A 12500-nucleotide genomic window follows, 5' to 3' on the forward strand; every position below is an offset into this window, starting at 1 on the left:
GTGACGTGTGCCCTCTTCGGTTGGTTGAACACCAGACGCGCCGCCGCGTTCTGGATCATTTGTAGTGGTTTCACCACGCAAGCCGGCAGGCCCGTTAGGAGGGCGTTGCAGTAATCAAGGCGTGAATTCACCAAGGTTTGCACCAGCAGCTGGGTGGCATACTGGGTTAGGTACGGCCTGATTTTGCGGATGTTGAATAGCGCAAAGCGGCAGGACCTAGAGACAGAGGCAATGTGGTCCGTGAAAGTCAGTTGGTCATCAATAATGACCCCGAGGTTTCTTGCTGTTTTGGATGGAACAAGAGACAAGGAGTCAATATTGATGCTGATGTTGTGGTGGATGGCCTGTTTGGCTGGAAAGACCATCAGTTCCGTTTTGGCCAGGTTCAGCTGAAGGTGGTGGTTTTTCATCCATGTGGATATATCAGCAAGACAGTCCGAGATCCGCGCCGAGACAGTGGTGTCCTCAGGAGGGAAAGACAGAAACAGTTGAGTATCATCGGCATAGCAATGATAGGAAAAACCATGCGAGCGGATGATAGGGCCCAGCGAAGTGGTGTAAATGGCAAAGAGAAGTGGTCCCATCACCGAGCCTTGGGGCACCCCTGTGGTAAGGTGGTGAGGTACAGACAGCTGACCTTGCCATGACACATTGAACGAGCGCCCAGTGAGGTACGATTCAATAGTAACATAGTAACATATACCAAAAATGACATTTAACCCTATAACACTGTAACATATAACACTATAACATATAACATTAACAAGTGTCTACTAACAACATTTCTAGACCATGTGGAAAGAGTTGAAAGGGAGAATATGAGGCATTGGGTTTACTTCCATGCCCTTATGTTTCCTCTCCACGGTGTGCTGTGATGTACAGTTGGAGTGGTGACAACAAAACTGCAAATAGAATTTTTCAAAGGGGCCTCATGTGCGAACAAGAACATTGCGTACGCCATCTTTCACACTCACGGTCGGATGAATCAGGCGAACATGTGCAAACATTGCGTACGCTCAGGAACGTTGCGTCCGCCATCTTTCACACTCACGGTCGGATGAATCAGGCGTGAAGTGAACATGTTGTGCGAACATGTGCATTCCTCCGAGCCGACTTCATGTCCGGCGTACGCACATCTCTAATGGTTTAAGTCAGTGACAGTTAGCGACACTCACAGGCTATGCAGCGGGATTACTAACATTACAACTTTACAAGTCTACCAGTCTGTAGGCCTTCAAAAAGATGTGCACAGTAAGGAGACGTGGGCCTGGTTGAAAAAAGTAATACATCAAGGTGCATGCAGTGCTCCCCAGTGTGGTACATGAATGAACATGTAAGCTATGCTATGCAATACAGAGTGCTAAAATCATTTTAAAACAACTTTAGCCTAATTAATATTAGAGGATATTGCCAATGGCGGAATTAAATAGGAACGTGTATTTAGAAACAATTCAGCACCAATTTTTTTGTTTTGATGATGATGACTGGCTTATCAACCAGTTCAGATTTCAGAACTGTGTTGTATTGGATCTGCCTGTAGAGTGTGATGCTGTGAAGAGTCACACATTTGCCTGGTCCCTCACAAGTGCTAACCGCGCTGGGCACAGCGCAACTGACTGCAGACCTATAAAGGCACCGTTGGAGGTAGAATTTGACTTTGTTAATAGAAAACATTCACACTCCATCAATGTGCAAATGATGTGATCCAGAAATGCGACTGAGGTGGCCTGGATCAACTCATTATTGATTTATCCTTAGGTGACAGGGTGCAAGATGGATTGCTTGCTGGAACACAGTTAATTTGATGTCAGATTTTTTTTTTAACATATGTGTGCAGTTATTTTCATATATTGTTCAAGTGCCCATCAAAATTCTGTGGTTTACCGGTTAAAACACGCGGCTGCTATCCCACTCGCTAACTCCCATTATTCTGTGGATCTCTGACCAGCATTTATAGCCAAAGCTACGTTCTGCCACTCCAACGGGTTTTTTTTTTTATTCATGCAAGTTGACTAATGACATTCACATTACTGCCTTTGCATCAGATAAGAGCACATCCACCTCACTTTTTGGTTGATTCCCTGCTTGCTTGTGCCATTTAGTTTCAATCAGAACACGGCTGCTGCCTAGGCCTATTAATATTCCTAAAAAGTGTACCATAATGGCTGTTTCATTGTTAACTAGCATGCCAATTTACCCCGCTCTTTCAGTTGCCCAAAATGTTCACTAACAGGGGATAGCTCTTCCTCCACCTCCCAGATTCCAACAATGACAAGCCCCGTAACAAGTGCGCGCCCTCTCTTCTTCTCTCTCTTGCGCTCCCTCTCTCTTTCTCTCTCTTGGGCTCCCTCTCTCTTTCTCTCTCTCTTTCTCTCTCTTGCACTCTCTCTCTTTCTCTCTCTTGCACTCTCTCTCTCTTGGGCTCCCTCTCTCTTTCTCTCTCTTTCTCTCTCTTTCTCTCTCTTTCTTTCTCTTGCGCTCCCTCTCTCTTTCTCTCTCTTGCGCTCCCTCTCTCTTTCTCTCTCTTGCACTCTCTCTTCTCTTGCGCTCCCTCTCTCTTTCTCTCTCTTGCACTCTCTCTCTTTCTCTCTCTTGCGCTCCCTCTCTCTTTCTCTCTCTTGCGCTCCCTCTCTCTTTCTCTCTCTTGCACTCTCTCTCTCTTGCGCTCCCTCTCTCTCTCTCTCTCTTGGGCTCTCTCTCTCTTTCTCTCTCTTGTGCTCCCTCTCTCTTTCTCTCTCTTGCGCTCCCTCTCTCTTTCTCTCTCTTGCGCTCACACATTATGTAAAGTAGATCTGCTGCTTGAATGACACGTTTGATACGATGATGTATGCTGAAAGGACCACGGATAATACACAGGTACAGTTAATATACGGGTTTGTTTTATAGAATGAACTGTCATATGGTTAATATAGCGCGTGGTTAAGAGTCGGGAAATTACGGTAACTGAGGGAGGAGAGAGGGTGTGGTGTGTGTGTGTGTGTGTGTGTGTGTGTGTGTGTGTGTGTGTGTGTGTGTGTGTGTGTGTGTGTGTGTGTGTGTGTGTGGTGCCCGTGCATTTGTGCCCATTATCTCGTTGATCGGGATGTAGAAAGAAAAGGTGCGAGGAATCTTGGTTCGGCACATTTCACACATCTGAATTATTTATTTATTTTATGTATTTGTTTATTTTTGTATTTAACGCTACGTTTTAGTATGAATTAAATGCAAAGCTTTGTACATGAGGCCCCTGGTCGCTAATAAGTAGGTGTTGATGGCTAAGCTGTTCTTTATTAACCCTAACCCTTATAAGTAGGTGTTGATGGCTGAGCTGTTCTTTATTAAGAAGCACCTCTGCAACCCACCTTTAGTTTAGTCAGACCGGTTTGATCAGGACCACCCTGGTGTCTTAAAGCAGCCTTAAAAAGTCTTAAAAAGTATTTTTGTTCAAAAACTACCCAGTTAACTACCTAAAAGGCATGCAAAAACCTTGCAAACACCATCAAGAGACCAGCTGGCAATGATATAAGCTTGCCAACACACTAAATGGTGTCTTTTGGCAGTATAGCTGGCAATGTCATGCTGTGAAGGCTTTTCCTCCATTTGTCCAGGGTGTTCCAGCCTGGAACACATAACTACATAGTGCATATCCTGGAGAGACAAAAGTATTCATCTGTCCTTGTGTGATCAGAACATCATCTTGTGCCATTCAGATGTATTTTTTTCAATCCCAAACTGGCTTTATTTATCACACTGAGTGATCTTCATGCGGGTGAAAGTGTGTGTGTGTGTGTGTGTGTGTGTGTGTGTGTGTGTGTGTGTGTGTGTGTGTATGTTTGTGTGAGAAGCAGTGCAATGCTTTTAAGAGGAGAACATCAATAATAATAGTTATAATAATAATAATAATAGTTAGTTAGTAATAATAGTTTACTGTATCGATCACTCCCCTTCCTGGAACATCCATGCCATGCACACCATGACGTGCATGGCATGACGTGCATGGCATGCGTCATCTGCATGGAACCACACTATGAGGTTCTCTTCTGCTTCTGCTAAGAGGATACAGAAAACACAGAAAAGTGAACAGCTCAGTAGGGGGTTTATCCACGGGAGTCAGACAGTATTATGTCCCCATCCTTCTAGAAGAGGTAAGTATTAAAATGAAATCCTTTTGTGCCACGAATCACCCCACCCTCCACCACCCCACCTCCATGTTGTTTGATGTAGTTTGGCTCCAAGTTTTACCGTGCCGTCATTTCAGGCCACCTCAGCGATGTTTTGTTGCTGTGCAGAAGCCCATTCTGATTGCGGGGACCATGGAGACCACAGAGAGATGTTTAAAAGCCCTCTCTCCCTTCCCAGTGGAGCTGCCTCACAGACTCCAGAGTGAGCTGGAGTTGGGCTTGGGTGAGGAGAGGATGGGAGAGGAGAGGAAAGAATGAGAGGAGGGGAGAGGAGAGGAGCAGAGAGGGGAGAGGAGAGGAGGTTTTATCTCTAAGTTAATATTGATGCTTTGCTAGCTGCAGCAGGAGTGCAGGAGGGCCCGTGGGTGACTCAGCTCTCAGTGGAGTTTACATAAACACAGGAGGGCCCGCTCATTCAGCTCACTGCTTAGGAAAAGCCTTTTCTTATTCCATTCCAATACGTTTAAGCAGCCCCAGCTACAATGTACCAAAGTGATTCAGCTGACTTCTTCAGGGAATATTACGCTTTACTAACCTTCACCCTAAATGTAGCTGCTAGAACATCTTGTAACAGCAGGAAGTTATGAAAGTAATAAGTGTACACTTCCTAAGACTAAGCAGGAATTGGTCAACTTTTTTCATTTTCTTATAAACTTTTTTCATTTCATTTAACCTTCAGTGTATTGAATGTAGGCATTCACTTTATGAAATATGAATGTAATCCAGCAAGACAGCTGTGTCCTGGCAGGGTCATGCAGTGTGCTACATTACTCTTTTTTTCTGCAGAAGAGCTCAGACAGCGCTCCTGCTGTTCCTCGAACTACAGCCTACCCACTAGCGACCGGGCAGAATAAAATGGCTGAATTGTAGCAGATGCCGTTGTAAAACTAGAGATGCACTTCCACAGGAGAATGCTCAACAGCAGCAGACCCTTGGCCAGTGAATGACAGATTACACAGCCCCACGATTATTGTAATTGTGTGCATACAGCACGGCTTCATGATTAATGAAACCGTTTTCAAAATGAGTTGAAAGGCTTCATTTATTGTGAGCAGTAAGCTACATAACGTACCCAGATCAAGGCAACTATTTGATTACCTGTCCATTTCAAGGTTCAAAGAGTTAAACGACAGTGTTACCAAATTAAAGTGCTACCAAATACAAAAGGAGGCATTAGATGTGTACCACAGATAATTAACTAAAAATAAACTTCATTTTGTGTGCAGAAACTGCTGTCTATGACTGTAAATAACAATAAATCACTGTTTCTGATATGGATAAAAAAAATGTAATAGGTCAGTTAGCCTAGCAAGTTAGCTAGCTAACGCTAGCATAGAAAGCTAAATAAAAGTTTGGCAGTTTCTAAGGCAACATGGCTGATATGTGCTAACCTGACCAAACTAGCTAGCGGCTAAGGACTATATTAGTTTGTCTTGTGTTGATGCAAGTAAACAGCAGTTATCACCTTCCACGAGTGATATGGTTATCCATGCAGCGCCCACAATGTGATCTCATCTCAGATCCTATACGCAATGCATATCCACAGACACCAACCCTACACTCACCATCTCAGTACTGTCTGTCTGTCTGAGTCAGGCTGAGCGCAACCTCAACTTTTACACTTCGCTTGGATGGTTCACTGACAGTGAATATCATTTGTCTTCACATCACTTTCTTCTCAATTTAACATGCTGTGAAAATTGGGGCTTTGTGGCAGGTGAGAGTGTGTTAATCACCTGTGTGTGTGTGTGTGTGTGTGTGTGTGTGTGTGTGCGTGTGTGTGTGTGCGTGTGCTTGTGTGTGTGTGTGTGTGGTGGTCTCCTCAGCGTCTCCTTCTTGCTCCTTAAACGAGTATGTTTGCTCCAGCGGAGGGTGTGTCTCTGCAGCGCTCAGGTGCGACGGCCACGACGACTGTTCCGACGGCTCTGACGAGGTAAGAGTCCTCGCTCCACAGGACTACAGCCCAGTGCTGCCAGGTCTACCAGCTAGAGGACAAAAGCTCTGCATCCAACCTGTTGCTCATTTAGCTTGTCTGCTAACGCAACAGAGTAAAGCTAATGATACCGCGAACAGCGCCATAGGCCCCAAGGGGCGACGCAGACGCACAGGTCTTTATTTCCTGTGGGCCTTGCCGCGTATTCTTGGGACTGCTCCCGGCAGAGCATGTTTTAATTAAAACCTTGCTCGTAATTCAATGTCAGTACTTCACCTGAGAGGGCCTCGCCTCTAATAAGGCGCCATTAAAGCAGGCGTCTTCTCCCAGGCGTGAGGAGGAAGATAGAGTCGGTGGGGATGGAGGTCACCTGCATTATATATGGAAAGCTATTTCACCAGTGCGGAAAGGCAGAGGTCCCCCCTCCTCCACGATGAAGGAGACGGGAGACTTCATATTCACCCAATCATTCAAATTCTGTCCTCAGCAATTCAACTCAGACACAGAGCTTGAGGTTGATAACAATGGGCTGTGAGAGATAGGATGTCTGTGTGTGTGTGTGAGAGAGGGGGGGGGGGGGGCTCTATATGTGAACAGGTGGACTTTGGAGAGGGCAAAGGAGGGTCAGTGTTTTTGTGTGTGTGTGTGTGTGTGTGTGTGTGTGTGTGTGTGTGTGTGTGTGTGATGTGCCCATCAGTGGTCCGCAAACAGGTGAACTGTGCCAGAAAATGTAGAGTGAGCCAGTTTGGCACTTTGGTGTTGGCAGTGAGCTGATTTTATATGCAACTGAAAGTTTGTTTGTTTGTGTTTGTGTGTGTGTGTGTGTGTGTGTGTGTGTGTGTGTGTGTTTGGCAGCTGGACTGTACCCGTGAGTGCAGGGAGGATGAGTTCCTGTGCCGTAACCGTGCCCACTGCCTGCCCATGCGCTGGCGCTGTGATGGCATCTATGACTGCGTGGACCACAGCGACGAGGACAGCTGTGACCACGGTAACCCACATCACACCTCTTCACTCGCTGCTATAGCTATCATAGCATCCTCAGCTTCTCCTATACACATTACACACCACAGTGTTCCAGTATCTCTCTCTCTCTCTCTCTATCTCTCTCTCTCTCTTTCTGTCTATCTTGATCTCTCTTTCCCCCTGTATCTCTCTCTCTCTCTCCCTCTCACTATCTCTATTTCACTCTCTCTCTCTCTCTCTTGTTCTCTTTCTGTCTATCTTGATCTCTCTCTCTCTCTCTCTCTCTCTTGCTGTCTTTTTGTCTATCTTGATCTCTCTCTCTCCCTTTCTCTCTCTCTCTCTCTCTCTCTCTCTCTCTCTACCTCCCCCCGCTTTCTCTTTCTCTCTCCTGGGCTATCTGAGCTGTGTGTTTGTCAACATGAGAGAGATAATTTGTTGTGTGTTTCACTGAAGCTGTGCAACGAAAGGTTTGATGTTCCCACTTGATGTTTTTGACAAGCAAGCACATAAAAGGCTTAATTCCTCTGTTTGGAGAAATTGCTGGTGCTAGAATCATTTGGATGGCAGAGTTAGAAGTAATTCACTTGTGGGGTTGTGTAGCAGGTGCTTATTTATTTATTTTGTTTTCTGTCATCAAAGATTCAAGCACTTCACATCTTCTCCTCTTCCTGTTTGCTGTTTTCCCCCAGAACTGTACTCGATTACATCCACCATATTGTGTAGTGTGAGATGCAGATGGTGGATTTTTGTACTTGGATTCTACGAGGACAAATAGTTTTGTGTGTGATGCAGTGGGGTAGAAGAGTTCTCAGGTAAACGTCAGTGATCTTGGTGGAAATGGGCTATGAGGTTAAAATGCCCGACACCCCCACCAGTCTGCCTTTAGCCTCTGTGTAGATACAGTATACTGAAGGTCTGCCTATAGCCTCTGTGTAGATACAGTATACTGAAGGTCTGCCTTTAGCCTCTGTGTAAATACAGTATACTGAAGGTTTGCCTATAGCCTTTGTGTAGATACAGTATACTGAAGGTTTGTTTACCGTTTGTTAATTCATGGTTTATTTATTATGGCTTATTTACCACGGTTTGTTACATTTTGTAGATTTTTCTGCAATCCTCCCTATGGATGGTTTGGTTTTTTGTTGTTTATTTGTTTACTTTTTAATGTGCCTGTTTGTTGTTTGTTTTAGCCTTCAGATTGGTTCAGGAGGTTTGTTCAAGTTTGGGAAGTGCATCCTAGTTACTGGATTGGGTCTTGGCAGCAGAAATTCTTGCACTTTCAAAGAATGGGTTGCATTTTATTATCAGAAACCATTATTGAGATATAAGCTTATAATAATAATAATGATAACAATAATAATAACAATAATATAATGATGACAATAACAGTAATAAAAATAATAATAACGATGATGAAAATAACAATAATGATGATAATAATAATAATAATAATAGTCTGAAGAATAAATGTAGCTAGTAAATCTTTCTTTTTCTTTCTCTTTCTCTCTCTTTGTTCCCCTGCGGAGCTCAAATGGTTTGCTTGTCCAAATGTGCAGCCCTGGAGAGAGCTTGGAGTTTGACCCCTGCTCCCGAAACAAAACCCTTCAAATGAGAAATAATCACAATGTGTTCCCATTCTCTCCCTCTCTGTGACCGCTCGCTGCATCTAGGTCAGGGCTGTCCAGGAGAATAATTAGCTGCCTAGTGTTTTTCCTCTTCTTCTCTTTCTCTACTCTCTGCTCTCTCTCTCTCTCTCTCTCTCTTCCTGGCTTTCCCCCCCTTCCTCACACCTGAAAAAACAAGCACAAAAAACACAAATGAAAACAGGACTGACAGAGGAAATGCATCTTTGCAATGCCCTGCGTCAAGAAACCACTAAACAGCTATGGATTTGGAACCTATAAACCTATACACTGCTGTCTACCCCACAGCTCCAGAAGCTCTAGCCCCTAACATTTAACTTTCAAGTAAAATTACTAACTAAAATGACCCCTTCAGTGAAAATCAAGTTTTGAACCTTGTTAACATGTCCATATGGTGTTTTTGATATGATACAGGACATATTATGAGCGAAACCAAAGCTCGTTCAACACCATGGCTGAGTATTTCCACCTTGGAACTGCCGTGTCAGACTCAAAAACATGGAATCAGTCCGGCCGGGTTTCATACAGTACGTCACATACCTAAGGAACCAGTCCCGTCAGCTTGCAGGGTGGGGTTTTACATATCATTAGCATAAGGCTACGTTGAAACAAGAGCTACCACAGGAGAAGCCAGGTGCAGTTTGCATAGTCGTGGTTTAAAGCTGAATAAAAACGCAAAAAAACCTTCTAAACATCTAAGTTTGAGGTTTTTAGAGGTTTAATCAATGCCAGGAGCGGAACTACAAGTTATTTTACTACAAATTAACTCCTTATCCTTACCTTATCCCGACCTGACCAAACCCCCCCCCCCCACACACTCTTTCATCCAACAAATGAACACCTTAACAACTAGATTACACAATGCCCATGCCCGCAAGACTATAATAAAGAAGCACTGAACCCCAAGGCTACGTCTTAGCCACCGCCAATGGGTTGGAACAGGGACACTTTGGAGAGAACTGTTTGCCAAAACGACTAAGCTTAGATATACAGTAGTCTGTGCACATATGTTCCTCACAGTGTCCATCATATCTATGTCTAATGTCCTATTTACCTAATTGGCCAATTAAATATACCCATGATGCAGCCCTAATGTGCTGCTCAGGCTAGTTTGTAATGAGGCAGAGCAACAATGAGAAGTCACACTGATTGGCTGCTCATTTAGCTGCATCCAATGAGAAGTCACACTGATTGGCTGCTCGTTTAGCTGCATCCAATGAGAAGTCACACTGATTGGCTGCTCGTTTAGCTGCATCCAATGAGAAGTCACACTGATTGGCTGCTCGTTTAGCTGCATCCAATGAGAAGTCACACTGATTGGCTGCTCATTTGGCTGCCTCCTCATTTAGCCCAATGGGCGTCCAGCCCAAGCGATGCACTAATAACTCAAACTTCCACATGAACACAGACGCAGGAAAAGTTGTAATAATGTATTGGTCATTATTATTATTACGTTATTATTATTACATTGTTGTTACAGGTGCAATGGATATTGTTTTAAGTTGGTACATATACTTTTCAAATCCCATGTTGATGAAGTTTGGAACTGAGTTTGTGCTTGGCTGTCTCTTCCTCCACATTTACAGAAGTGTGATTTCAACACCTCATGTTCTCTGATTTTTTCAGCAGATCTTAAATTCATGAACTAAGATGGCAACACAAGATCGTCAGGTGCTCAGCTGCACCAGTTAAATAGATAGAAAGCTATAGAGAATCAGTGAAAACAGGGCTTTGGTCTCTCTTTCTCTCTTTCTCTCTCTCTCTTTCTTCTCTCTCTTTCTATCTGTTTCTTGTCCCCCTTCCTCTCTCTCTCTCTCTCTTTATCTCTCTCTCTCTCTCTCTCTCTCTCTCTCTCTCTCTCTGTTTCTCTTGCTCCGTCTGTGATAATACTGACAAAGTGTGCACAGCTTATGGAGAAGAGTGTGTGAGCCGCACTAATGAAGGCTCAGTCTCTTCACACCTGACAGAGCGGGAGGAGAGAGAAGATACCGTGAACTTATATCCATGTCTCTCCCTCCCTCCCTCCCTCCCCGGAGGAGCTGTGATGCCAGCCGCCCTAGTCTGTCAGGTCGCGATGCATTTGCAGGGCCCAGGGGTATTTCACACAATGGGGTTTCTCTTCTCCTTCCCTGCCCTGCCACCAAAAAGAAAGAGAAACTATGTGGTTGCGCACATACATTATGTGTGTGTGTGTGCGTGTGCGTGTGCGTGTGTGTGTGTTTGTGTGTGTGTGTGTGTGTGTGTGTGTGTGTGTGTGTGTGTGTGTTTGTGCATTTTAAATCGGAGTGTATTATCTCTGTGTGTTGGTGTTTGTTAACTCGTTTGTCTCCCCGGTAGGAGTGCATCTGTGCCGCGCAGACGAGTTCGTCTGCAACAACACGCTATGCAAGCTTCATATCTGGGTGTGCGATGGGGCGGATGACTGTGGAGACAACTCCGATGAAGATGCCGAAATGTGTGGTGCGTATAAGTGTGTGTGCTTGAGAGAGAGAATGTGTGTGTGTGTGTCTGTGTGTATGTGTGTGTGTGCGTGAGGTTATGTCTTTGTGTGTGCCTTCATTTCTGTTTGTGTGTACGTGTGCTTGAGGGAGAGAATGTGTGTGTGTGTGTGTGTGTGTGTGTGTGTGTGTGTGTGTGTGTGTGTGTGTGTGTGTGTGTGTGTGTGTGTGTGTGTGTGTGTGTGTGCACTTGTCTGTGTCTGTGTGTCTATACATTATGTGTGTGTGTGCCACTGTGAGTCAGTAGGTGTAGAGTGTGATTAGTGTGTGTGTGTGTGTGTGTGTGTGTGTGCCACTGTGGGTCAGTAAGTGTAGAGTGTGATTAGTGTGTGTGTGTGTGTGTGTGTGTGTGTCACTGTCTGTGAGTAGGTGTAGAGTGTGATTCGTGTGTGTGTGTGTTAGGCATGCCACTGTGGGTCAGTAGGTGTAGAGTGTGATTAGTGAGTGTGTGTGTGTGTGTGTGTGTGTGTGTGTGTGTGTGTGTGTGTGTGCCACTGTTTGTGAGTAGGTGTAGAGTGTGATTAGTGTGTGTGTGTGTGTGCCACTGTGGGTCAGTAGGTGTAGAGTGTTCATTCAGTCTCTGCTCAGCTGTAAAGATCGCTGAAGGTGAAAGCTGCCAATCATCCCAGTGATTGAAAGCAGAGCATTGATTTGCGCTTATTGATGTCTTGACTGTCTGATGTTCTGAAAGAGAATAATTCACATCTGCGGCAAATTCCCTTAATTCAAATTTCATTAATTTTTGATTTCTTGGATATTGGTTTGACATTCAGAGCTTGAACAAAGGCATATCGTTTTCCTTCCCGCAGGAAGGTAGGGTCTGCTGGAGGGTCGATGCTAGTCACTTACAGCCATCTAACCATCTGACCAGCTGTGTGCAAAGCCTGGTCTTTATTCAAAAGTGTGCCTCTGACTCTCGAATGAAAGGAAATAACCAACGAGTGTTAAAAATGCATGAAGAACACCTTAGACAAAGACTGAAGTCATATGGGGAACTCACGGCTTGATAATACGACTCCAGCCCACTGCAGGATGCCTTTGTGCTAAATACCAGATCTTTTACCTTAACCTTTATTTCACAGGGTACTAACTGCTTGACACACTGCATTATTGTGTGCCTAAAAGTACTACTATGGTGCATTTAAGGGTAGCAGGCTCCAGATACTAGATACTTTTTTTTTAACTTTTTTATGAACTTTTGGATTTATTTTGTTTGTTTGTTGTTTGTTTGTTTGTTTGTTTGTGTGTTTATTTGTGTGTTTATGTGTCTGTCCCCTAGCCAAGCTGCCGTGTCCTCCCACCA

The 12500-nt window shown here is 44.4% G+C and overlaps 1 protein-coding gene across 1 annotated transcript in view; it reads left to right on the plus strand.

The window, feature by feature from the left end:
* lrp1ba (low density lipoprotein receptor-related protein 1Ba) overlaps positions 1 to 12500 on the plus strand; it is a 199114-nt gene that overhangs the window by 148967 nt on the left and 37647 nt on the right. Inside the window, 4 exon segments of the mRNA XM_042702858.1 lie at positions 5987 to 6093; positions 6949 to 7081; positions 11037 to 11159; positions 12477 to 12500. The exon segment at positions 12477 to 12500 is cut by the window's right edge and continues 99 nt beyond it. Of these exon segments, the coding sequence (XP_042558792.1) occupies positions 5987 to 6093; positions 6949 to 7081; positions 11037 to 11159; positions 12477 to 12500 (387 nt within the window).

The sequence above is a fragment of the Clupea harengus genome, chromosome 21, assembly GCF_900700415.2.
Source record: "Clupea harengus chromosome 21, Ch_v2.0.2, whole genome shotgun sequence".
Taxonomy (NCBI): Eukaryota; Metazoa; Chordata; class Actinopteri; order Clupeiformes; family Clupeidae; genus Clupea; species Clupea harengus.